The sequence below is a fragment of the Nematolebias whitei genome, chromosome 22, assembly GCF_014905685.2.
Source record: "Nematolebias whitei isolate Nwh7 chromosome 22, NemWhi1, whole genome shotgun sequence".
NCBI classification, from domain to species: domain Eukaryota; kingdom Metazoa; phylum Chordata; class Actinopteri; order Cyprinodontiformes; family Rivulidae; genus Nematolebias; species Nematolebias whitei.
The window spans coordinates 9,031,049-9,058,485 of NC_056519.1; the positions used below are offsets into that span (position 1 = coordinate 9,031,049).

The following is a 27,437-nucleotide window of genomic DNA, read 5'->3' on the forward strand; positions in this document are numbered from 1 at the left end:
ATACATTCTCTGGTGGACCTTTTCAATTCAATTCCAGTCAAAAAAAAAACTCATCTCCAAAACTAGAAACTCAGCATTTGAATAACTCAATAACGCGGGACATCGGCGTACTGCTTATTAGTATCTGATGCTGTACAATATAATTAATTATAATGAATGATTGCTCTCTGAATGGGACTCTGTCCTGCTTCAAAGATGCTAAGTGAGCGTTTTGTGTGACTGAAATACCTCCTGGAATTGTACGGTTTCCGCGGGGAAAACACAGGGAGTTGTTTTTTTCATTTAATTCTGGGAGCCCTTATGTTTCCCATGAAGTCATGGGAGAAAGAAAGTCCAAGCTGTTTCACTTCTAAGGTTATACGTGTCAAAACAAAATAAAACAATTCATGTTTTCACACAATGTCAAAGCAGAAAGACATCATCAATAACTTTACCACCATACCACTTTATTTATAGAGCACTTAAAACAGCGACAAGGCCAACCAAAGTGCTGTACAGACAAAACAACAGGTAACACACAAAGCAAAATACAAAATGAGGTAAATCAGAATATAGACATAAAAACGATGCAGATAATGACGACTAACCAGTGTGGAGCATACAGGATCAAAACACAGATCATCTGGTGTTGAAAGCTACTGAATAGTAGTGAGTTTTTAAACGGGACTTGAAAACCGAGAGGGAGGGGGCCTGTCTGACAAGCAGAGGTAACTCGTTCCAGAGTCTTGGTCCTGCTACAGAGAAGGCCCTGTCACCTATGCGCTTAAGACGAGTTCCTGGAACTGTGAGGAGCAACTGGTCCGCTGACCTCAGGGAGCGTGGTGGGACATACGGTTGTAGCAAGACCAGAGAGAGGGGGGGGGGGTGAAACTGTTCAGTGATTTGTAGACATACATCAGTATTTTGAACTGGATTCGAAAGTGAACCGGTAACCAGTGCAGGGAGGCCAAAACTGGTGTAATGTGCTCTCTTTTGCCTGTACTGGTTAAAAATCAGGCTGCTGCATTCTGGACAAGTTGTAGTCTTGCAATGGAGTTCTGACTGATACCAAACAGGAGTGAATTGCAGTAATCAAACCTAGATGTAATGAATACATGTATTACTGTCTCCAGGTTATTTTTGGACAATATGGGCTTCAGTTTAGACAGCCGCCTCAGTTGGAAGAAACGTGATTTAACAATCATGTGTACATGATTGTTAAGCTTCAGGGAAGGGTTCATTATCACTCCCAGATTAGTGACTCTGTTTTTCTGACAGGGTTAGAGCAGAGAGGTCGATGCAGTGGTTTGTGATAGTGTCGTTGGGAGGGAACAACATGACTTCAGACTTCTATTCATTGAAACTTAAGAAGTTTAAAGCCATCCAGTCCCTGATGTCAGCCAGGCAGTCGAGCAGCGGTTGAATAGAGCATGCACCATTGTGTCTTAGGGGGAAGTAAATTTGACAGTCATTGGCATAGAAGTGGAAGGGCATGCTGTGTTTCCGGAAAATAGCACCAAGCGGCAGCAGGTATAAAGAGAATAGGAGGGGACCCAGGATGGACCCCTGCGGAACCCCCCATTTAAGCTCTGCCTCTGCATCTTCTTAAAAAATTGCATCTTCTTAAAAATGAAAACTTAAGCTGTCCAGCAGCTAAAACTTGTTCCAAATTGAGTCATGCTGCAGGAAGATTATCAGCAATTTAACAAGAGAATGGCTAAAATCTGACTAATATGTACAATGATCCAGTGAAAGTCCAGACATTAATACAATTGAAATGAATATCTGCAAACCTCACTGAACTGAGACAACATTGTAATGAAGAGTGGGCCGTTATGGCTTCTTTGCATTATAAATACCATGACGGAATATGTTATGTATTTTGTTTACCTGGTCATTTTTATTGTACATTTGTATGCTGGATTAGTGAACATTAAACCCCCAATCTTTCTTTTCTGCTAGTCTCCACCTGGGAAGGTCTCGGAGGCAGTGAAAGCAGCCATTTTGGCTGGTTACAGACACATTGATGGGGCGTTCGTCTATCAGAACGAGACGGAGGTGGGTGAGGGGGTCAACGCCATGATCAAGGATGGAGTGGTGAAGAGGGAAGATCTCTTCATTGTCAGTAAGGTAACTTATAAAGCAAAGTACACCGGCAGTAAACCAACCGAGTTACGCAGTAAAAGTGGCCTGCTTGGATTAAATATTCAACATGTTTATGCTGCTTTATTTTTTACAGCTGTGGTGCACTTTCCATGAGAAGCCCCTGGTACGGAAAGCCTGTGAGAAGACTCTCAGTGATCTCAACCTGGACTACTTAGACCTCTATCTAATGCACTGGCCCATGGGTTTTCAGGTGGGGGTACTACTTTGAACCTTTTCTTCATATTGACGTTACAGAAACCATCAAATGAAGCATGTCCAAATACTAAATGAGATTTTTGACTAATTTTTGTGCAACCTGTACCCCTTATTTCTGTACAACGTTTAGACTGATTTATTGTGGTTTTGTTATTTGTTCCTGTCCCTCAGTCTGGTGGTGATCTTTTTCCTTTGGACAGTAATGGAGAAACGATCCCTGATAATACTCACTTCCTGGAAACATGGGAGGTAAGTTTGTCAAACACCACTAATATCCGGGGTATAATTCAACTAAGTGGGTTTTATGACAGCTGTTTCAAGATGAAGGAACTACAGTACAGTGCATGTGACATGTTTTTGTTTGTACTTATTGTATGAACGTTTCTGAAGCATTCACCCTATTGAGATCCATTTTTCGTCCATGTGTTTTTCAGCATTTTTCTCGTTTCACCATTTTTGGGCTATTTCAACAAATCATATATCAAAATGTTCAGCTCATTAGAGAAGGGTGCTATGACTTTTGGTACTGGTGCAACTTTAGCTTTTTGAAATATTTAGCCATTTCTTTTCTCATAGAATATGAATTGAGCTCATTTTACATCCTTTAAATCTTTAGATCTGTTTACAACCTTTTACTGCTCCTTTCACATTTTGTTCAGCTTCAGCTTATTTGTGCAAATGTTAACTTTTTTCAGCTACTTTCAGCTAATTTAAGTTGTTTTTTTTTTTCAGCTGTTTTATGCTCATTTCTGATTCTTTCTGCTAACTACATTTGTGTGCTTCTAACTTCTTTCTGCTCCTTTCAGCTTATTTCTGCAAGTTTCACTTTTTCTGCTATTTTAGCTACTATTTAGCTATTTTATGCTAATTTTAGCCTTTTTGGTTAATTCCAAATTGTTTGCACTCGTTTCATCTTTAAGCCTAATTCAGCAAAAATGTGCTTTCCCCACTTCCTTTTGGAAATGTCAGCTGCTTTCTGCTGTTTTAGCTTCTTTTCAGCTTGTGCTTTCCCCACTTCCTTTTGGAAATGTCAGCTGCTTTCTGCTGTTTTAGCTACTTTTCAGCTTTTTTTTTTTTTCTTCTAATTTCAGCGTTTTTCAGATAATTTCCATTTTTTTGTGTTCATTTTTGCTTCTTTCAGTAAACGTGTTCTTTCTGCTTTCTTTTGCTAATTTAAGCTTGTTCTACTGTTTCAGCTTTTTTTTAGCATTTTTATCTAATTTCAGCTGTCTTCAGATAAATTCAAGTTTTTCATAGTAATTTCTGCTACTTTCAGCCTAATTAACTTATTTCTGTTAATTTCAGCTTGTTATGCTCCTTTCAAATGTTTTGTACTAGTTTCAGCTTTTTCTGCAACATTTTTCATGTTTCAGTAAAAACCTACATAAAGCGACTTTTATCAGACCATCTCAGATTTTGATATTTTTCCAGTAGAGCTACAGTAAATGTCCTGTTTAAAACCTTGAAGACCTATAAACAAAAACCACAAGCTTTCTGAATATATTTGCTTTTACCATTACAGAAACAGATACATTTTTTTTTTCCTGTTTTGTTCTGAAAACATTTTAAAACCTGTTACCAAAATTGGAGTTCAGAGGTTTAGGACAAAATATTAAAATCTTTGTTTATTAAAATATAAAGAAAAACTTTAAAATGCTGTTACTTAATAAAAAGAGTCTTCAGTGGCATGTGTAGGAAACAGTTTGGATTTTGTCTAAACATCTAAGTGACATGAAGCCTTTTAGTTTAAGAATAAACTGTAACAACGTAAACAACGTGTGTTTTGTGCTTTTCAGGGATTGGAAGAGCTCGTTGACGCTGGTTTGGTCAAAGCTATCGGCATCTCTAACTTCAACAAGGACCAGATTGAAGCCCTTCTCAACAAGCCAGGCCTTAAGTACAAGCCTGCCAATAACCAGGTACACTCAGGTTCTTGTTCTACCTTTTTATGGAAGAGTTAGATGTTTAAGGGGCATTGTAGAGCAGCAAAGCTAATAAAAATCCTAGAGGGTAAGAGTAATGGTATTATCTGTCTCCTCCAGTCTGTGCTGAGATATAAATGAGCCGCGTCAGTTCCTCCTCCAGCCAATCCAATAAGCCGAGCTGACCTTATATCTTGTTCGTGTTCTGAGCCATCGTTTACAATCAGTGTCCTGCTTCTTCGTCTGGTTGTGTCTTTTATGAGATTAGGGCACAATTTTCCTTCTGCCTTTTATTATTACACACTCGGAACAAAGAACAAAGTAGTCTTGTGTTCATGTAAGCATCAATATAGACTCATTTTTAGGTGTTTTGTTGCACCTTTCTTGAAAAAATGTGTAAAACTATGTACCATACTTTCCGCCGTACACGTCGCATCAGTCCAAAAATGTCTAATAAAGTGGAAAATTAGGGGTGCACCGAATGCAGTTTTCTGGCCGATCACAGATTTCTGAAAAGTCTGACCTGCCGATACCGATTTTGTTTTATAAGCGACACTGTCAGGTGTTATGAGGTCACAATGCACCTTCAATTTTCCAATGCTATTATTTTTTAAAAACATACCTTGAACAATATCCTAGAAACAAGACAAACATGTTTTAACTGGCCATGAGATAGTGCTCTGAAATATAAAGGAAGTTCAGACAGTTGTTGTTAAAACTAAAAAAAATCAGTAAAATCGGTTTGTCATGCAAGTATCGGCCTATTTCCGATTTCCTAAAATTAAGGAAATCGGGGCCGATAAATCGGCGAAACAAATATTAGTCGCTTTGGTGTATAAGTTGCAGGACTTGTAAATTTATGCATAAAGGTGCGATTTATATGTTGAAAAATACGGTATGCTATTTTTTTTTTTTTTTTTTTTTAGATCAACTCATGCTGTTTATGAAGCTGCTTCTATTTTTTCCCTTTTAGATTGAGTGCCACCCATATCTGACCCAGGAGAAGCTGATCAACTACTGCCACTCTCAGGGCATCACAGTGACAGCTTACAGCCCTCTCGGGTCCCCAGACAGACCCTGGTATGTTCGTAGTGTCATTTCAGTGTTTATCAGTGCTGTTCTGCCACCCATCGTGCATGCTTTGTGCAACGGAGTGAGGTAGTAACAGAGCTGAAACAGTTGACACGTGAAGTGACAAAAAGTGACGCTCTTCTAAAAATGAATTATCCACTGTGGGCCTGTTTTTAGTGCATCTCTCTGTGTGATGTTTGGTTTGAAGATATTTGTGTGTGACCACCAAACAACAACAGCCAGATTTATTACAGAGGGAAAGTCGATGCACTTGGTGTTTAGTTTACACACCACAGAGGGAATCACTTTGAGTTTTACTTCATATCACATTTATTGTCTCTTTTGGTTCTGTGGTACTCGGTTCAAAAAGTTAGAATTAAAGGAAAAGCTTGTGAACGGCACATGACTTAATCTTCTGTAAAACTAACCAAAACAGTGTTCTAGTTGGATTTGATTAGCTGATTTCTGCAGAAACTCTGGTTTTGTCTAATCGGTTGACAAGACAAAGCCTGGTCTTTCAGTTGTGGCCATAGAGCAGCGTGTGACTCTTAAGAAGATAAGTGAATAATTGTTTATTATTGCAGGGCTAAACCAGAAGACCCTTCACTTTTAGACAATCCTACCATTAAAGCCATCGCTGAGAAGCACAAGAAGACATCTGCTCAGGTAAACCATTTGCAGCTGTGTCCAGTAGAGAAAACCTGTGGTGGTTTCTTAGGACTGAATGCATGTTTCTTTATTTTATTTTATTCATACAGATCAGTAATGTTTTGATCAGAGATGTCATCGTGCTCTCTCATCCCCTGCCTGCTTTCTTTGCCAGGTCTTGATCCGCTTCCACATTCAGAGAAACGTGATTGCGATCCCTAAATCCATCACACCGCAGCGCATTCAGGAGAATTTCCAGGTAATTCAGAGCAAATGTTGTTGTTTTTTATTTCTCCTCATAAACTCTTTAACCCAGGGGTTCTCAAACTTTTTGGGTTCAGAGACTCCTTACAGGGGAGAAAAAGTTTCAGGTACCCCCCTCATAACCCTCATGTTTATTAAATAATTTTCTTCAATTTGTCTCTTTAATGCATTGGAAATATTTGTAATGTGCATTTTTTCATTCAACCTTTATTTAAACAGATAAATCACATTGAGCCTCAAAGACTCATTTACAAGTGAGACCTGTTTGGACAAACAAAAACAGTGGTTAACTGGACACATGTAGGAGTTGGAGGCGAAAAAAAATCCCATCAGACTTTTTTTTTTTTTTTACTGCCTGAGGAAAAAAAAACTCTAATATAAAAAAAAAAAATACCTCGCACAAACAAGCACATAGTAACGTAGACGTTCTGCAGACGGAGGAGACGAGATCGGTTAGCGATGTTCATAGATGCTCTCGAGGTCACTGTAAGAGTTCTGATAAGGATGTCAATGTCCTCAGATGAGATCCATAAACATTCTCGAGGTATGTCGAGGAATGGCCAAGAGTAACGTCTATGAGAATCCAAGAGTCCTGAAATGATGACACAAAGTCTATTCAGCTGGTTCCATCTGGTTATCAGTTGGAAATTCCTCAGGGAGGGGGTGGTGAGCGTCAGATCACATGTTCTCCAGGCGAATTCAGATAAGGTGGCCTTCAAGGCCAGCCAAGGGGGCCAACTTCAGATAAACACACAGATGTTTTGGGGACAGGCAGAACTTAATGACATCTACCTTGAGTCTGTGATGGTCCACTCTGTTCCGAAACGTCCAAAATACATGGCCACATCGATGGAGCGTGACTGAGTAAAATCCCCAAGATCTGATCCATTCAGCCCAAAGCATTTGAGTCTGGGTACTCGAGACACGAGCCAAGCCATCATAAAGGCCAGCAGCGTGATCGGGTCCAAATTTGCTGCCGACGACTTCCTTGATTGTAGATAAAACCAGCAACCATCCGAATCCAAAAAGCAGGAACCAGTTATCGTACATCCAATTAAATATGCGTCCTTAAAATCCACAGATGGCAGCAGAGATAGACACATCAAGTCTTCCAGTAGATGAGATATCCAGCTGCGTGCGTGCCAACAGGGCAAATCAACCTGCCTAAAGCCTGTCTTCTCTTTGAAGAAATGTTGTAAATTGAGTTGAGGAACCAACTGATCAAAACGAGTCCATAATTATGGTTCGGAGGAAATGCAAGAGAGTCTCACAGCAGTTTCACAGACAGACGGAGCGCAAAGCAGAGAGGGAGGAGAGAAGCATCTGATCTCGGCGAGAGCAAGTGGTGAAGTGATACTTGAAGTGAATACTTGAGACCTGTTCTTTAATAGTGTTAATACAATTTTTACACTTTTTACCACATGAGGTATTTTTCATTCGACACACTTTAATTAGCAAAATCTTTAATGTGAACTTCCACAAATTACATGTTTGAGAAAATTAACAGTATCAAAAACCAAAGTCCATGCTCAATAATCCAGGTATACAATCCAACATTTTTCAGTCAGGTCATCTGGACAGTTTCTTTTTTTTTTTTTTTGTGCTGAAACGTTTCGCCTTCGATCCAGAAGGCTTCATCAGTCAATCAAAAACCACTTTAAAACTTTACCTATTCACATAATGAACATAATAAATAGGGATGCATAATATGGTCTTTGTCCGTGTGGCCTGCTACCAAATGCAGATGTCAAAAAGGAGGCTGAAAATGATGTAACACTTCAACTTTGATTATGTTTAATGTCAGATTTATTCATGACATTTACTCTAAAACAATGACAACGCTCGAACAGTCATATAAAAACTATATATATATATATATATATATATATATATATATTAGGGCTTTAACAGACTACTCAAGTAATCGACACTTTGATTCCTAGGACATCTATCGAGTTTTTTAATTTCTCGTCGAGTATTCGTGGTGACGTCGTTACGTCATTGCGTCACTTGATCCGCACCGGGTGCGGGTTACAAAATGGATTCCTCAGATGGAGCGGAGCAGGCCCGGTCTTGGCAAACGGGTAGAAATGCATCAATAGTCTGGAAATATTTCACTAAAGATGAATCTTCCGGTTCAACTACCGTAAGGAAACAGAAAATGACTCAACTTCCTGACTGTTTGGAGCTCGTTGCGAACCGGTGTTATACCATATTTTGTGACCGTAGGGGGTGGTGTTGCATGCACTGTTGCAGGTCACAGAATGTGGTGTAACACCAGGTCCAATCCACCGAACCAGAACGAGCTTCCTCTGACCTTGTTTCACAAACAAAAAGCAAAAAATATTAATCTCTAAACCTATAAAAAACCTATAAACATTTTAATCTCAAAAACTAAACCTAATGCGCACCACAGCTGGCGGTGGTGCAGGGTGGTCGTCCGCCCCACTGTTTTTAGTTTCGTTTTTGAAGTGCTGCACATTTCTTTCACTTCGGCAGTTTAATAACAAAAACTAATAGTTTAGTTTTTCCTGTGACTTATTTGCAGTATGATAAATGGTAGGAACATAATATACGCTCCCGATGTTTTGTTGGTCTTTTTTTGTAAATAATGACCTTTTTTGCATTTATTTATTTATGCATCTTTAGATCCTATGATGTCATCAAGTACTCAACTTCTACTCGAGTTTTATTATGTTAATGTCGAGTTTAAAAATTATGTAGTCTTTCAACCCCTAATATATTTATGTAACAGCGCCTTTTTATATTCGTGAGTTATTTTAATGTGTCCGATATTTAACTTTATTGCCAATATCGGCTGATGCGATACATTCCGATAATATCGTGCATCCCTAATAATAAATGTATTTCCACTTCTTCATATTATTACAGAAAACTTACATAAAACTGAACAGAATCATAACAGGAGTAGTCGTACCAAGTAACAGGGCTTAATTTGTAAACCGATCAATGCTAGAATGCAAATGGGTCTGGGGGTCCTTCCCCAGAAAATTTTGAATAAAGTAGAAGTGATTTCCTGCATTTTAGTGTATTTTATCGGGTTACATGCTTGTAAAAAAATTATTATATATTTTTGGCGGCCCCCCAAGCACTGGCTCGCAGACCCCCGGGGGGTCCAGGGACCCCAGTTTGAGAACCACTGCCTGCAGTCAGCTTTACCAACGCAGCTTTTTTTGTTTATCCATTAAAACGTTTGTGCAAATCATTGCAGGTGTTTGACTTTGAACTGACTGAAGAGGAAATGAAAACGATCTTAGGATTCAACAGGAACTGGAGAGCCTGTCCAATGCACTGGTAAAAACCCTTCATTGTGTTTTTATCATTTAAACTTGTGCACATTTGTTTAAATCTCCTTGTGTTTTTCGTTTTCAGGGGGATACATCACAAGGACTATCCATTCAACACTGAAATCTAAAATAAAATGCTCCGACGGTCCACAGGTGCTCAAGGTTCTCCAGATGCATTTCTGTCAGAGCTTTTAAGGAAATTTCATTTGAGCTCATTGTATATTTGTTCTGTTTTGTTGCGACTCAAATTTAGCTGCCGAAGCTTGTTTTTTTTTTTGTTTTGTTTTTTTACGGTGTTAATAAATGATGACTTTCACCTGCTTTTAACGTAACAGGTGTTTATGAGAGTAAAAACTGGAAAGATTGTAGCATTACATTTTGAAATAAGGAAAAATGTGTCTAAGATAAACTTTTCCAAATTATATGTCGTTATAGTTTTATAGAAGAAAATATGTGCTCCTTGTTTGCTTATTTTATATTAGGCAGAAAAATGAGGACTTTTGATTACATTATAAATGGTTTATTTTATTGCAAAATTCTAAACACACGCCTCCAAAATACAGAACATGTTTACATCAACCTCTGTGGCTGTGCACGGTCCTGTTAAAAAACACTTTGCTTTCACTTCCTGTTTTGTTTGTGTGTGAAGCGCTCCATTAAAATCCTGTGGGAGATTAAAACAAGCCTCTGCGTGTTTTCTAATGGCAAACAGAATAATCCAGTTAATAACTGTTTACAAAGATAAAAAGCTGTGACGAACCCGAACTGGTGCAGAGATTGAGAGTGGAACTGTTGATCGACGATATTAATATTTGTTTTTATATCTTGTTGGCAGGCAGAGGGAAATCTACTTTTAATAAACTGATATAAAATGTTCAAGTTATTTAAACACAAATAATTGCAGGTGACGGATGGAAAAGATTAAATGTGATCAACTGTGAGCTTCTAACGAGATTATTGATGGCCAAACAAGTAAGAAAAATAATTAACTTTCTTGTAATCTTAATGCTGCTGATTAAGTTTATTTTTTTATTAATTATATTTCTTTAAAAAAAGTTCAAATCTTTTAGAGTAGTGTTCTGTAGAAACGTGAGGAACGTTAGACATGTTGCCTTTGAACAAATGATTTGGAGGATTTTAGTTTATAAACACGTGACAAAAAGTTAGTTACTGTTCTGAGGCTCGTCTTGTACAAGTTCTTGCTGTTACTGGGAGTGCTGGTGTCTTTTGTACTTGGTGTGATCTCACCCTAAAGTACTAAAACAACTAGAGCTGACACCTCAACAAAGTTCAGTCAGGTCATCTGGGCGGTTTCTTTTTCTTTCTGAGATGTTTCGCCCTCCATCCAGAAGACTTCATCAGTCTGAGGAAGCACCAAACAAAACTGATTCTCCCCCAACAGCTTTCTCCAAAGTTGAAAAAACTTTGAACTGAACTTGAAGTTTTGAGCATGAACTTTGATGTTTTGAACCACTTTGGCAATGGCTGCCTCAGAGGAGTCACGGGGAGAGGGTGGCCCCCAGAAACCATCTTATCACCATCTAACTGGTTGGTTCACTATGGGAGTGTGCTGCTTGTGAGACTTGAGTTTGTTTGTGGCTCCTTAAATTGAAGAAGTCCTTTGAATGAAGGACAAAAGGTATCGACAAAAAAAACATCCCGAGGACGTGACTGAGCTTTGTTGGATTTTTTTACCTGTTACTGAGCATGAACTTTGATATAGAGCTGACGCTGATTCATCTACAGCTGAATTGTAGCTGTAATTGATTAATAATGTCCCTTTACTTCCATCCTGGACAGGTCAGTACTCTGATCCCACTCGTCTCTATGGACAGTTTGAATCTACATCGGTTCAACATTTAAATAGTTGGGCCAAGAGTTTGGTCCTGGAACCTTCGTGCTAAGAGGAGACGGTGCTAATTTCACTCCTACATTTGTGGTACTTTTTCCAACAGTTGCAAATGCATCATTTAGTCATTTGATAACAGATGTTGAATCATCTCTCCTAAAGTGTCAAAGCTGAAACGGTGCAGCTTTGGTTAGTACTTCATATAAAACTGGTTCGTTAGGATGCTTCGCCCAACATTAGAGAGGAATCAGCCTCTTAACGCTGGCGAGATCGTCCTGCCTGGAGGTTTCCCTTGATACAAAGAGGAGCACTTTGCGATGACCACCACGTTCCTCTGGTGGAACCTCATGTGAACCTGGATAAGACAAAGAGCCATTGTGAAGGTGGTCACATTTTTGGTGCTTCATCCCAATAAAATAAACCACAATGTGAATAATTTCCGTTGGTTTCAGATGTTTGTGTTTTTAATGCTACCATCTGACTAACACGTAGTTTTGTGTCCTTTCAAATGACGTGTGAATTTTGTGGTTTCATCGTGCACTGTTTGAGCTGCTTCTATCAAGTGGCTTCTTATCCAGTACATCTTGTGCAAGATTTTACTCTGTTTTTATAGTCACGGAACAAAATCAAGTATCAAATTTGTTTCTTTCAAGTCATGCTTAAGATTATTTAAAATGCATCATTTAAGAAAAAAATATCCATGAGGACTACGTTGGTTTTCTCGTGTTATTGTATTTTTTTTATGACAACAGAAATTGTTGGATTTTCTAGAAGGCACGGCTCATTAGAAGAAACCCTTTTATAAATTAGATTGTTTCTTGTGAAATAACAATTTTGAGTTATTTGTGGATGATGGATGTAGATTGTTTCAGCGGGGATGTAGGCTTGGGGTTCTCAAGCAAACGTGGAACTGGTGAAGGTTCTATGAGGTTCTTTAGTTGGTTTTTTTTTTTTTTTTTTAAAGTTACATTTTTGTTTTTTCTTTTATGGTTGGAGCTTAATTTCTATTTGGAAAACTATAAAATAATGAAATACAATATGGTCTGCTTTCAGATATCATGCCCCTCTCGCCATGGATAGAAAAGGTACGCCATACCTGGGAACCACAAAAACAAATGTTAACGAATGCATTGCATTTTTAAATTAAAATATCTTTTACAACAGCACATTGTAAATTAAATTAATACTTTTTCTGTAATTTTCTACAGAATAATTCACAAGTCTTGGTAAAAAGCGCCTTAAACCAGCTGTAATAGCACATCTGATGAACCCGGTAAGTTTTATTGACGAGTGGTTAAAGGTTTTAAAAACACTATGAATCGTTCACAGTTCACATCATATGAGAGGAGGCGCATGTCCTATCTGTCAAAAGGACATTTACAAGATGAACTACCACGAAACAGAACATTATAGATGGAAAGCCTTTATTTCTCGTCATCTTCATGTTCGTGGCTAACAGTTAATGACATTTAGAATAGTGTGATAAAGTTCTGTATTGAAAACTCGTGTGCTGCACAGACGAATCCTAGACAGCAGCTACAAATGTCAGGCCACTCCTGAGCTAGAGACATCAGAATCTGGATGAGAAGAAGAACTGGACTGTTGCTCAGTGGTCCAGCATCCTCTTTGCAGATGAAGGTAAATTTTGCATTTTGTTTGGAAATCAAGGTCCCAGCATCTGGAGGAAGAGTGGAGAGGACCAGAATCCATGTTACTTGAAGACCAGTATGAAGACAGTCTGTGATGGTTTGGTGCCATGCCCTCTGCAGGTTCTGGTCCACTGGGTTTCCTGAAGTCCTCAGTCCAGGTAAGATGCTTCTGACGTCTCTGGTTCAGGAGTGGCCTGACAAATTGTAGCTCATGTCTAGGATTCATCTGTGCACAGTGTGCACGAGTTCCCGAAATGGAACTTTATCACAATAATCTTAATTTTCTGAGACACTGAGTTTTGGTTGTTTAGCCATAATCATTAAAATTACAAGAAAGGGTCTGAAATATTCCACTGTGGGTTTCTATATAAAAAATTAGTTCTATTTCGTATAGGCTTCACCGTTTAAGGCCCTCGCTAGTGGGTTTTATCCCGTCACGTGAAGCGTAGCACTGAAAACTTTAGTCCTCGCCCACCTGTTGTGTGGGCCTCACCCGGTCAAGTCACATTTATTTATATAGCACATTTAAAACAGTAACTGTTATCAAAGTGCTTACCAAAAAAGATCACAGCATCAAATATTAATAACAAGATATTACAGCAACATGAATAAAAGCATCCATCCATCCATTATCTTTACCCGTTTATTCTATTTTGGGTCACGGGGGTCGCTGGTGCCCATGTCCAGCAGTCACTGTGCGAGGGGCGGGGTACACCCTGGACAGGTCGCAAGTCCATCACAGGGCCACATAGAGACAAACGAGACAAACAAACATTCACTCTCTCACTCACACCTAGGGACAATTTAGAGTTACCAATCAGCCTAACATGCATGTTTTTGGTCTGTGGGAGGAAACCGGAGCACCCGGAGAAAACCCACGCATGCACGGAGAGAACATGCAAACTCCACCCAGAAAGGCCCCTGGACCGGGGTTTGAACCAAGGACCTTCTCGCTGAGAGGCAGCAGCTCTACCAGTTGTGCCACCGTGCTGCCCTGAATAAAAGCATAAAAACATTAAATATAATGAGAAACAATGAAATACTAAAATCACCCTGTGTTAAATGTCATGGAGTAAAAGCAAAATGGATGAACACAATCATCAGCAACGAACAACAACAGTCCGTATAAATTACGTTGAGAGCGGGTAATCGGCTCCTATTTTTCTTCAGCAAGCAATCAGCACTGATCTTCACAAGAACGCGACATCCAGCACCAACACCATCCGCCTGTGCCCGTCCTGCAAGACCGGCTACATACTGAGATTCGACTGGCACGACACCTGCGAAGGATGCCTGGGTCCCCGCCATGTCGACCTCGCCTCCTCCTGCCGTCTCTTGTGACCTCCTCCCCCTTGAGAGGCAGAGGCGAGCAGCCTTGTTCAAGGCTGACGTCGAGAAGTGCCTCTCCGTGGCCGGGGACTGTTCGCTGGACGACGCCATCGCCTTTTTTTACGCCGAGTCTCGGAGTGAATCGGATGGTTCCTCCAGAACAGGCGACGTCAGCAGCAGCCCCGCTGCTCATTCCCTCCCGGAGAGCATAATGTTGGAACGCGGGGGTCTGAACGGATGCTCACTCCCCCTGGCCTTTCCGCGTCAGCGACCACACCGCTCCCAGCCATCGGTGCCCTCCTCGCGGAGCTGCCCGGTATAATCCAGGAGGCGGCTGACACGAAGGGACTTTCCGTCCCTCTCCTCCCCCCGCCCAGATCGGATGATCTAGCGGGAAGGTTTGGCTCCACCCCAGCTCGCCGCCCTGACCCCATCTGGCCTTGTTTCCCAGCAGTGATGTCCTATTGGAATGAGGCTGCGGCCGGACCTGGTAAACTGAAAGCGCCCATCTCCACCTTCGCTCCCATCACCAGAGTGGAGGGGTTTACTGAGCGGAATTTTCCCTCGATACCCCCCCTGGAGCCAAGCCTGGCGGAAGCACTCGGGGCAAAAGTGTCAAGGTTGGACCAGCGTCCTGTCCCTCCAGGGAGACACGACCAGACGGTGACGTTGCTCTCCAACCGAGCCCACCAGTGCGCATTCCAGGCAGCCGCAGCGAACAATAATGTTGCTCTGCTGGCCTACAGCATCTCCAAAAGGCTGGAGGACACAGACCTGCCTGAGGAGACAAAGGGCTCGCTCTGCAAAGCGTCTGACGTCATCCTCAATCTGTGCGCCTCCTCTGCTGTCTACCTGTCTCGCATCGCTGCCTGGATGACAATGATCCAGAGGTCCACCTGGCTCCGACACTCCCCCTCTTTGCCGGAGAAATTGCAGAAAGACCTGCTGGAGGGCCCCACTACGACGGACATGCTGTTCAGGGCCAATTTCAAGGCCATGCTTGAAAAATCGAAGAAGTCGGAGGAGGTGTCGGAGACTGTGCGCCACCTGATGAAGCAGCACTCCTTTTGTTGTGGCCAGAGGCAGCAGCAGAGACACTGCACAGCTGCAGCAGCGTCCTCCCGCCCCGCCACCAGCCCCTCCCGCCAGAGAACAGTCCTTCTCATCGCGGCAACCAGCGGCTTAGCATTTCCCCAGAGACCGCCAACAGGCGCCGCCCTGGAACAACCAGCCGCGGGGCTCACGGGGAAGAAGATATAAGAAATTACTCCTTGCGGATGATGTGTGTGTGTGTAATGATGACATGAGTTTTAAAATAAAACGGAAACATCATTCAGAGAATAAAGTGTCTTCTGATTCTAGCCTGAATGTCAGATCGAATGATCTCACAGCAGCTTCTCTTCACACATCCTCCACACAAAACGAGCCGATGACCTCAAAACAAGTTTTTAAATGTCACCGCAGCTCGAGAAACCACACAAAATGCTCGCTTGACACAGCAGCTAAAAATGATTTTTTTTTCAGCAGACCGAGCCCAGAAGAAAACCTCACTTTCAGCCCAGGGTGTGTTCTGCTTCTTCTGGCCGCAGCGGGGACAAACACGTTTCCCCACGGCAGCTGCAGCCTCCACCCAAACGGCATCACTTTTCTGAAGGCGCTCACGCCTCTTCTCAGTGCATGTTAGCTCACATCAACTCTGCAGTGAGCCCACAGTCTGAGCTTTTGCCCACAGCCTGTGGCCCAAAATGCTCCTTTATGCATTTCCTCCAGTCCCTCTAATATCACGGTTTCTTAACCGAGTTCGGGAGGAGGAACTGTCGGCCATTCTGGTAGCCCCCGAGCGCGTGAGCGCCCCGTGGTTCCCAATCCTGCAACTTCTGTTATCGGGTCGACCGTGGAAACTGCCGTGGAGGGAGGATGCTCTCCTCCAGGCAGGAGGAGCGATCAGGAGTCACCCAGAAATAGGCCAGCACCTTTGGGTCTGGCCGCTGAGCGGATTCGCTTAGAGAAGATGGGCCTCTCCCAGGAAGTGGTTCATACAATTCAGGACTCACGCGCTGCTTCCACCACAGCGCTGTACACATCAAAGTGGACAGCCTTTCAGCGCTGGTGTACGGAGAAAGATGTAGAGGCCATCTCATGTCCACTAGGTGGCGTGCTGTCCTTTCTGCAGCAGCTAATGGACAGAAATCTGGCGTTCAGCACAATTAAAACGTATGTTGCAGCCATCTCTTCCTGTCACGAAGGCTTCGGTGACAGAACAGTTTTTAATCACCCATTGAAGAAACATTTTCTGAAAGGTGTACGGAGGCACAGACCAGTGTCATGCCCACTAGCTCCACAGTGGGACTTAACGATGGTTCTGCGAGCCCTGATCAAAGCTCCTTTTGAGTCCCTGGATCAGGTTTCAATTAAATTCCTGTCACTCAAAACAGCCCTGCTGTTGGCTTTGACATCTGCAAAGAGAGCGAGTGATTTATCTGCGTTCTCCGCTGCCTCGTCGTGCCTCAGAGTTCAAGCTGATGGCAGCTCAGCTGTGCTGAGACCTAACCCAGCTTTTATGCCTAAAAACATCACAAGTTCATTTAAATTGAGAACGATAACGTTAGAGGGGTTTTTCCCCTCCCCCTCACAAATCAGAAGAAGAAGCATCTTTTCATCTCCTCTGCCCTGTGCGTGCGCTGGCATGTTACATAACACGCACAGCCACACTGCGCCAGACTCGACGTCTGTTTGTACATTATAGAGACGCATCTGCAGGTCGCCCGTTATCCACCCAGCGTCTGTCACACTGATTGTGTGAGGCCATTTCTGAAGCTTACAGAGCATCAGGTTTAGAGCCTCCTGAGAACCTCAGAGCGCATTCGACCAGAGGAATCGCATCTTCGACAGCTTTGCATAATAGTATGACAGTGCAGGATATTTGCACGGCGGCTGCATGGTCGTCACCTTGCTCATTTATCCGCTTTTATTTGCGTGATGTTTCGACTGGTTCCATGGCACATTCTGTCCTTTGTGCCGTAACAGAATAAATCTTAATGTTTTCATGGAATTTCTGTTTAAACTCACATCTGACTGCATGTAATTACAGTGTGAGATATTTATTATCAGTCACAAGTTCTATGACTGCTGTTTTTGTTCTACTGTTACCAATCAGTTCATTTGATTACTAATCAGTTCATTTTTATTAATCTACTCATATTGAAGAGCTGTTGATCTGCTCTATTCACTGCTACACGGTTACAATCGTAACCCCCTGCTCTTTCCCATTCTCGGCAGCAGGACTGCTTTCAGCCTTCCTCCTTTTTTCCACCGCCGGAAACCCTTTTGTCTCCGGGGCGCCCCTGTGCATGGAACGCGTAATTACGCACATAGAAGGCTGAGTGATGAAATGTTTTTGGTGCAAGCAGGTGCTTCATTGTGTGTCTGACCGGACCCAGTGAGGCATAGACTACATCCTGCTTTGCCTTTAACCCACTAGCAAGGGCCTTAAAGGGCGAAGCCTATATGAAATAGAACTTTGGTTACGTACTGTAACCCCAGATTCTATGAGTATAGGCGTAGCCCTTTAAGCGCTGGGCCTCACTGGTTCCTAAATGGCTGAAGAAAAAGCTATTTGGGAGCCAATTACCCGCCGTCAACATCATTTATACGGACCGGGTGAGGCCCACACAACAGGTGGGCATGGACTAAAGTTTTCAGTGCTACGCTTCGCGTGACGGGATAAAACCCACTAGCGAGGGCCTTAAAGGCTACGCCTATACTCATGGAATCTGGGGTTACAGTACGTAACCAACGTTTTGCTTCCTGAAGTGACTGACCAAAAAAAAAACCTTTTTCACAATATTCTATTTTTTTAGATATGCATGTTTGCATTAAAATGATACAAAACAAATACATTTGTCTGTGCAACGATAAGTTACAACATAATTATAATATTTAGCTGAAAATATGAGTCGGGATGAGAAAATGTCGACCTTTTATTTTTAATGTGTGGACTGAGACCTTATGTTTGTCCAGATTTAGTGGTTTTTGGTTGGAACTCGTGAGCTATCAGCTGGGCAGCTTTCAGGCCAGTGTGATGTTCCTCTTGTCATGCTCACTTCCTTCTGATTGTTTTATCATCTGTGGTTGATGCAATTAAAATGTCTGAACAGTGGAGCCTTTTAACATGTTCTCTGAGTGGAAGTGATGAGTGTTTAAAGATAGTGAGCATTCTGTTGTAAATGGCTCAATATTTATCAAATATTAGAGCAATTTATGTGCTGTGGCAGCCGTGAGCTCCAGAAGTTGTAAACTCACAGCAGTGACTTTGTGAACAGCTTGTAGTTGTGGTTTCTTGGATGCAATTGTCCATTTCTTCACTTGAACATCAAAAAAGGTTCTAATCCAGATTCTCCTCATGCTCAATTTTGAGAAAGTACCGTATTTTCTGGCATATAAGTCACAGTTTTTTTTTTTTCATAGATTTGTCAGTCCTGCGACTTATGTACTTTTTTTAGGGATGCACGTTATTGGATTTTTGGCCGATATCCGATACATTAAAACTTAGTTGGCCGATACCAGTTGCCCTAGACCTACTTACAGAGATTACGTAGCTTTATCTGGTGTGGAATTAAAATACTACATTATTCTGCATGGTCTTTGTCAGTTTGACCTGCTACCAAATGTAGATGCCAAAAAGGGGCTGATTTTTTTTTTTTTCAGTTACCCTTTATTTATCTAGGTAGTCTCATTTTCAAGAGAGACCTGTTTAGGGAGCAGATGGGGGTTAAGGGCCTTGCTCTTGGGCCCAGAGTGGGGCGAATGAGGGTGAGGGCAGGTGTGGGTGCTTCACCTACCCAACCCACATTTTTGATGTTGTCAGTACCGGGGCTTGAACTGGCGATCTTCCGATCACAGGTCCACCTTCTCTAACCTCTGCGCCACCACTCCCCCCCCAAAAATGAAAATGATGTAACACCAGCTTGGATTATGTCCATCCATCCATTTTCTTCCACTTATCCGGGGTCGGGTTGCAGGGGTAGCAGCCTAAGTAGGGAGGCCCAGACTTCCCTCTTCTCAGCCACTTGGGCCAGCTCCTCTGGGGGAATCCCGAGGCGTTCCCAGGCCAGCCGAGAAACGTAGTCCCTCCAGCGTGTCTTGGGTCTTCCTCTGGGTCTCCTCCTGGTGGGACGTGTCCGGAACACCTCACCAGGGAGGTGTCCAGGAGGCATCCTAACAAGATGCCCGAGCCACCTCAACTGGCTCCTCTCAACGTGCAGAAGCAGCGGCTCAACTCTGAGTCTCTCCCGGATGATCGAGCTTCTCACCCTATCTCTAAGGGAGAGCCCAGAAACCCTGTAGAGAAAACTCATTTCAGCCTCTTGTATCCGAGATCTCGTTCTTTCGGTCACAACCCAAAGCTCATGACCATAGATGAGGGTAGGAACGTAAATTGATTGGTAAATTGAGAGCTTTTCCTTTTGACTCAGCTCTCTCTTCACCACAACAGACCTGTACAGCACCTGCTTCACTGCAGACGCTGCACCTATCCGCCTATCGAGCTCACGCTCCATTTTTCCCTCATTCGTGAACAAGACCCCAAGATACTTGAACTCCTCCACTTGGGGCAGGACCTCCTCCCTGACCCGGAGAAGGCACTCTACCCTTTTCTGGCTCAAGACCATGGCCTCGGATTTGGAGGAACTGATCTTCATCCTGGCCGTGTCGCACTCGGCTGCGAACCGCTCCAGCGAAAGCTGTAGATCACGATCTGATGAAGCCAATAAGACCACATCATCTGCAAAAAGCAAAGACGCAATCCTAAGGCCACCAAAACTGATCCCCTCAACACCTTGGCTGCGCCTAGAAATTCTGTCCATAAAAGTTATGAACAGAATCGGTGACAAAGGGCAACCTTGGCGGAGTCCAACTCTCATCGGGAACAAGCCCGACTTACTGCTGGCAATGCAGACCAGGCTCTGACACCGGTCATACAGGGACCTAACAGCCCGTATCAAAGGGCCCGGTACCCCATACTCCCAGATTACCCCCACAGTGGTACCCGAGGGACTTGGATTATGTTTAATGTCAATTTTATTCCTGACATTTACTCCCTCTAACACAATGACAACACTCAAAACAGTTCAAATTTGTAAATTTTCACAAATCTAAACCCAAAGGTGCACGTGACGTCATAACGTTGTGTTGGCGCTGCAGGCATCCTTGTCACTGGGTTGTCCTACAAAAACAGCGCCTTTTACATATAAATATTTACATAAGCCTTTTATATTGGGGAGTTATTTTAATGGAATGGCCGATGTCTGACATTTAACTTTATCGCTAATATCGGCCGATACCGATACCATGCCGATAATATGGTGCACCACAATTTTTTTTCCCCATATTCATAACACAATTTTAGATTGACGCTTTAAATTTGGAATAACTGCAACAATGAGTCCTCCTGTGCTCACTCGCTTCTCTCAGCTGGTGCAGGCGAAGGAACGCTGGAGAGCCAGCGGCTCTGGCCTCGATGGACAGATGGCGCCTCGATGGACAGATGGCGCCACCCAGGTGAAATGAAGATATTTTGACCATTACATAAATGCATAATAAACACAATGGGTCAGCGGTGACGCCAAAGCAACTTGGTTTTTTTTTTCCTTTTCATGCTTTTTTTTGACTGATGCAACTTACACTCTGGAGCGACTTATACGCCAAAAAATATGGTACACACTTTGCTGGAACTTTCCTGAACAGCAGCTGTGTAAGGACTATTTATCAGCTGCTAATGTTTTTAATAGAGGCAGATTTCCAAACAGACGCTTTTGCAATGTTTTAATTCCTCAAAACATTATGCAATCAAACACTCTGCACACTCGCAGAAAAACACTCACACATTCAAAGTGCAGACATATTCGACAATGACATTTGAACAGCACTGAAAATAGGCAACATGAGGAGCAAAGGTGCTAAATATTGCACATTCTTATCAGTTTGGGAAACTTAACTCGTCAGACCATTCAGCTTAGCTGGGAGGAGCCCAGATAGGAATCGCACATCTCTCCTGCGGCTCCCATTACCAGTACTTATCATGGAGCTGATGTTAATTTCCTGCCCTGACTGAGTGAAGGTAGATGCAACTCTGCAGGAAGAAACTAAAAATGAGGTAACAGTTGATTAAGGCCAGCCGGCAAACGACACGTGAAGCGACTGCAGCAGATGTTCCTGAAAGTGGCCAAACTCATCTCTTATTGAGAAAATGGTTTTAAATAGAGAGGTTTGACAAAGCACAGTGAGAGCTTGGCCTAAATCGGAAGAAACACAACGTGACGTTTACCTCGCTGACCTTAAAATACATTTTTTAAATGGTCTTTTAAACTTTGGCTACACCAGAGTTTATCAGATAAGATTGTACCATCACAAAAACACAAACGTAAAGAACCAGGAGAGCTAAATAAAGGGGAGGTATCCGAATGATTCTTATTTCTAAGTTATTGCTTGAAAGCCACTTGGATATTTGTTGAAAAAGCCAAAAATTTCTCTTCAAGTTAGCATTTAATTTCAAAACAGCAACTAAACAAAATTTAAAATTAAGGGTCCTGAGTGGCTGTGCAGCGTGCCTTTTTTGTCGTTTGTTTCAGGAGCAGTCGGTAAACGTGGTCACCATGTTCCCCCGACGCTGAGTCACTGTCCTGCAGTGCTGCTTGGCCGAGCCCTGAAACCTGCTCTCAGTCCTGGAAGCATGCGAGTTAAAGGAGAACATCTTCTCCAAGTCCTCGAACATGTTGTCAAAGAGTCCCTCGCCGAAGCCCCCCTGCTGAAAGCCTCTCCGGTGGCGGTTCATGGCGTCCCGGTGAGCCTGGAAGTGGTTGTCGAAGTGTCTCTTTTTGTCCGCCTGACTCTGGGAGTGGAAGTGATGGTGCTGACCGAACGAGTCCGTGTCTTTGAAGATGTCGTCGAAGTTGAAGGACTGGAAGTGCTGCCTGAAGTCGTAGTCGCTCCCCCCTCCTCTGTAGCCCCCACTTGACGATGCACCGTGACCAAACTGGTCATACTCTCGTCTCCTCTTATCGTCAGACAACGTCTCGTACGCTGGAAGAAACAAATAGTCTGAAAATCTAAACTAATCAAGTAAACTAAAGAGCTACTTCACTTATTTGGGGATACCTATTCATTTCAATGGTCTTGTAACGTTTCTTCCACTGGTTAAGGCACTTCCTGGACATGATGTTGGACTTATGAGTCACACTTACCCTCTGCTATTTCTCTGAACTTAGCCTCGGCGTTTGGGTCCTTGTTTCTGTCTGGGTGGAACTTCAGAGCCAGTTTATGGAAAGCCTTTTTAATCTGGCGCTCCGTGGCGTCTCTGGAGACCCCCAGGATGTCATAGTAGTCCCTCCTGGCTAAAATGAACTCGGAGATGAGCAGAATATGAACTGCGAGCAGGAGCACCGCCTGTGTTGTGCCCATAGCTTTGACGCCGTCTTGGCTGTAAAGATATAGGAGCAAGTTAAGTCTCTTGAATAAATCATCACATAAAATAAGTTACTACGACACTTGGATGGTATAACGCGCGAAGTTACGTAAAAAAAAATATGGCGTAAAGAAAGTAATGTCTCCGTCTTTTTCTGGAATGAACTAGAAACTTCAAATAACTAAGCTAAAACGCGTAACATAAAGCGCATTTCTAGGTTCGGATAAACTACTCGTGAGACAATAATGTAGGATGACAGATTAAAAATTACCTGTAGATCAGCCACGGACAGCCTTGGGAATCCTAACAAACCGCCAACAGCTCCAGCTGATGCAAAGCGAAAGCTAGCAGTTGTTGACGGGTAGATTCCCGAGCCGAAACACCACGACTCGCATTGCTATTGGTCCGTTTTCTGACGTAATGACTCAGAGGGCTGTGATTGGTCAAAGCTTCGCACGTGGAGGCTTGAGGATGAACGTCGCCAAAGAGTAAGAAACGAAGCAAGAGAAGAACCTGCACATATTTCGTTTGCAACTTTAGTTTTTGATTTAAAGTGGATAGTTAATGCACATATTTTTGTGGAAAAAAGACTAAAATATAAATATTTGGATTTTAATAAATAGTATTAACACAGCTATTAATTAGTAAAAAAAATAATAATTCAAGTTTCCTTCACATAGTTTTCCTGCCTTCTATTTGGCTAACTTTCTTGAAACAAGGAAATGCAAATTTGGGCTTTTTTTTTTTTTATTATTATTTTTTGTGCTGTTTTATCTCCTTGTTTTATTTTAGGAGTCTATGTATAAAAACCACAAATACAGATCATGTTTATGTCTGGTCAATAAAAAACGTCACTTCCGTTGAACGAGCTACTCTCCGGAAGTCGTCATTCGCAAGCTTTTGTTGTGCTTTTAAACGTTTTGTATTTTGTCTCCGCATTTTTTTAAATTATTATCTTTTTTGTACCGTCCTTGTTTTAAGCGCCTATATGTATAAACCATAAATACATATCTATTTTGAAATGTGTTTATCTGTTAAATAAATAAAAAAAATCGTCACTTCCGTTTAACGAGCGACTCTCCGGAAGTCTTCATTCGCAAGCTTTTGTTGTGCTTTTAAACGTTTTATATTTTGTCTCATGCATTCATGCATTTTTATTGCGGATATGCCTCGTTACTGTGCTGTAAAGATTTGCTCAAACCGTGGAGGGACAGCTTCAAGAAAAAACAACAAGAGAATTAGCTTCTACCCGTATGTTTATTCTTTTTCACATCATTGACTGTAAACTGTTCAAAATTGACTGACAGTGTGCCTTATTGTGTTTTTACTGAAATTATAGTAACAATAAGATGCTGACAGTGGCCTAATAGATTTGAGTACAGAGTATGTTTAATGGTGGAGTGAAACATTAAATAATAATGCAAATGTAGTCTGTTTCTTATATGAAATGTCCTTTTATTTTCGCCTTAAGGTTTCCCTTACACGACAAGTCCAGGCTTCAGAAGTGGGTGGACAACATGAAGCGGCAAGACTGGATTCCCAGTCGACATCAATATCTGTGCAGTGAACATTTTACAGAAGACTGTTTTGACATTCGATGGGGAATCCGTTACCTAAAAAACACAGCCATTCCCACAGTTTTTCCTCTAATTAATGATGTAATGCATCTCCTATCTCATCTTGATACTTTTTAAGCAGTTGCTACCAGAAATTATCAATTTTGTCCTCTCTTTTTGCATTTTCTCTGAAAATATATTTATACCAGTGTTGATTATCTATATCTAAAATGTTCTTTTGTCTCAGGATGGAGAGAAAAAGGTGACCAACAGTAAAAGAAGCCCCAAGTCTAAACCCTGCACTTCGGAGACTGACGCTGAGCTCAGACAATCTGAGTCGCCTTCCAGTAAGAGACCTCACATTTTGAGGAAGACATGCAAACAGATTGAAGTAAATATAGATAAAAACGTTGTTTCAGAACAATTAGAACAGACGTTTGAACCTCCTGTGGTGCCGACATCTGGAAAACCGTTTCAGTCAAGTCCTCTACAGACACCAACCACCATTTGTGACGTAACGGGTGACGGTGGAAGGCCAACAGCATCTTCACATCCAGAAGAGCAGGCGGGCTCGATTGTTGCTGTGTTGTGTTACAAAACTCTGGGGCCTCTTTCCAGCAGAGAGGCAAACGTGGATCCAGTTCTCCAAGCAGCGCTGGGACAGACTTTTCACTCAGTCCCTTTGGAAAAGGTCGAGGAGAAATCTGCACGCTGCTTTGTGGAAGAGACAGAACATGGAGAGGAGGTGCATGTTTCATTTTACGAGCACTCTTACTCCAGACCTGACCTTGACGAAGATGAGTTGTGGAACAGGATCTTGGGTTTGCACGCAAAAACACTGGAGCTGGATCGCAGGGAGAAGAACACTCTGGCTAAAATCTGCGCTCTGGAAAATGAGGTCGCCCTCCTTAAAATGGATGAGGCCATTTTTAAAGAGAAGCAGAAATTTTTAGAAGATTATATATCGTCTGTTCTGGTTTCATGGGGTTATTTAAATGCATGAAATATGTGATGCATGTCTTTTAACTGCTACTTTATGTAAAGAAAAGCTGCACAAACTCTTTGAGTTTCCAAAATTCAACAATTCCTCCTTCTACCGAAGCATGTCAGATTATGTCCACCAGGTGGCACTGTTCCCCTTTTCAGGGCTTTAGTAGAATTTTCAAGAATCAATAAATTCAACTTGCAGATCCTGTGGTTTCATCCTGAAACATAAAAAACATTCAGAATTAAAAGTCTAACATGCCTTGAAGGAATATAAGTGTTTCATGCCAGAGTTTCTGACCATCTTATTTTGACAAGAGATGGAGCTTTAGCGGTTTAAGTCAAAAAGTCTTTAGAGGGATGGTATGCACAATCTTGTGATAGTGTGAGGTCTATTAGCACTCGGTTAATGTTTAGAAAATGACTCACCTGCTCCCACATCAAAATTTAGCTCAGTATCTCTGAAACTGACTGAGTTTGAGACATTTTGACGCTGATTAGCTGTGGTGACCGTCTTAAATGGGATTGACTCCGAAAGTTAATCTGTTGTAGACAGTCATCGGTTGATTTATTTTTGGACAGACTCGTTTAATCATGTCCTGTGGTTCATGAAATATTTTGCTAACAGACAAACTAGCACAGAGGTGGAGAAAAACATTAATGCCTTTGGCAGCAGTAACTCAAAACCGTTACATATTGAACAGCTGCAAAAAACGTGTCTTTTAAGTTAATAGCAAGTTAAAGTGGGTTTAAGAAATAAGATAAAGCCTATAAATACTGTAAAAACCTAAAACAACTTTCTGCACTCAGTTAAAATATTTTGTTTATTTTATTTGTGAAAAAGCACCTTAAATGTGCTGCATAACTAATTAGTGCTTTTGTTTTTACTTGAAGTATTTCTTATTTTAAAACATTTCCTTCTAGTTATTACCTCTGTTGTATATTATCAACATGTAAAAATAATCATCAGGTTTCTTTAATATACATTGTTTACAATGTTCTTCTTCACTATATTCATTATTTTGTTCTTCTCTAACTCTTGGTGGTACTTATTTTAATAGAACGCAACTTGGGGTAAAGGAATTGCAATGGCATTTTTTGACCAAAATTGCCCACATATATATATATATATATATATATATATATATATATGCTTTTGCATGTGTTCCCATCTTTAATTATTCATTTCATTTGGCACAGCTTTTCCAGCATTTACAGTAATTTGTTTTAAGTGGCGCAGCTTTTCAATACATTACGGTAAAACATTTTCAAAGCGCAGGTTTCTCTTTATTTATGCTCATTCATTTGAGGCACTGCAACTTTTCATACAACTCCAGTACATAGTTGGTTTTAGCTTCTGCATTTTTTTTTTTTCCAGCATTTACATTAAATCATTTAGGTAGCATAGTTTTTCCTGAATTTAAGTTGTTTGTTTTTTTTAAGCTGTGCAGCTTTTTTTTAGCATGTATGGAAATGTCCATGCCTTGCTTGCACTTTTGTCTGCTTCACTGCAGCCAACTAAAAAGAACCAGGCAAGTAAAGAATATTCTGGATCAGAAAGATTTCTTTCGACAGATCTGGTTGAATTTTAACTGAAGACGTCTTTGAATGTTTGAACCCCAGTCTGAGACCCAGGCCTATAAATACTTATCTTCGCCACCCTTTCATCCCTGCGAACAACAATCCACTGCTTAACGCTGAAGATTTCAATAATTGAACCATGACGAGGCTAAGAAGATAAAGCATTTTCAGGCGGCTGCTCTCTCTCTTTGCATCTCGATTAGGTGACGGCGCTCAGGTCAAACTGAGGTCTTGGAAGATTCTGGGAAAATTTTTAGAGAAAGTAATCATCGTCAACGGGCTATACTTTACTAAAGTAAAATTTAGCACAAGGAAATGCTAAAGCAGTGTTTATTTATATACAATATTTAAAACAAATACTCAAAATCAAAATGAGATTGAAATTGAATCATATTCAACCCTGTTAAACCCAAATGTTTGTTTATTTTTCAATAATTTTTAACTGGCATACAACATCCATGGTGAGGCGCTACAG

At 41.7% G+C, this 27,437-nt stretch overlaps 3 protein-coding genes across 3 annotated transcripts in view; 2 read left to right on the top strand and 1 right to left on the bottom strand.

The window, feature by feature from the left end:
* LOC119428179 (aldo-keto reductase family 1 member B10) overlaps positions 1-10,219 on the top strand; it is an 11,719-nt gene extending 1,500 nt beyond the window's left edge. Inside the window, exons 2-10 of the mRNA XM_037695821.1 lie at positions 1,942-2,109; positions 2,219-2,335; positions 2,512-2,589; positions 4,137-4,259; positions 5,236-5,342; positions 5,918-5,999; positions 6,157-6,240; positions 9,478-9,560; positions 9,639-10,219. Of these exons, the coding sequence (XP_037551749.1) occupies positions 1,942-2,109; positions 2,219-2,335; positions 2,512-2,589; positions 4,137-4,259; positions 5,236-5,342; positions 5,918-5,999; positions 6,157-6,240; positions 9,478-9,560; positions 9,639-9,681 (885 nt within the window). The 3' untranslated portion in view covers positions 9,682-10,219. The remainder of the gene's footprint in view (positions 1-1,941; positions 2,110-2,218; positions 2,336-2,511; positions 2,590-4,136; positions 4,260-5,235; positions 5,343-5,917; positions 6,000-6,156; positions 6,241-9,477; positions 9,561-9,638) is intronic.
* Positions 10,220-21,578: 11,359 nt separating this feature from the next.
* On the bottom strand, positions 21,579-23,190 carry LOC119428018 (dnaJ homolog subfamily B member 9). The gene is made up of 3 exons (XM_037695663.1): positions 23,113-23,190; positions 22,621-22,856; positions 21,579-22,459 (listed from the first exon to the last, which is right to left on the bottom strand). The coding sequence occupies exons 2-3, from the start codon at positions 22,835-22,837 to the stop codon at positions 22,005-22,007; spliced, it is 672 nt and encodes a 223-aa protein (XP_037551591.1). The 5' UTR covers positions 22,838-22,856; positions 23,113-23,190; the 3' UTR covers positions 21,579-22,004.
* Positions 23,191-24,006: 816 nt separating this feature from the next.
* Positions 24,007-25,400, top strand: LOC119428471 (THAP domain-containing protein 5-like). Its single transcript, XM_037696153.1, has 3 exons — positions 24,007-24,092; positions 24,313-24,499; positions 24,645-25,400. Exons 1-3 carry the CDS (start codon positions 24,007-24,009, stop codon positions 25,398-25,400), a joined length of 1,029 nt encoding a protein of 342 aa, XP_037552081.1.
* The last annotated feature ends 2,037 nt before the right edge of the window (positions 25,401-27,437 follow it).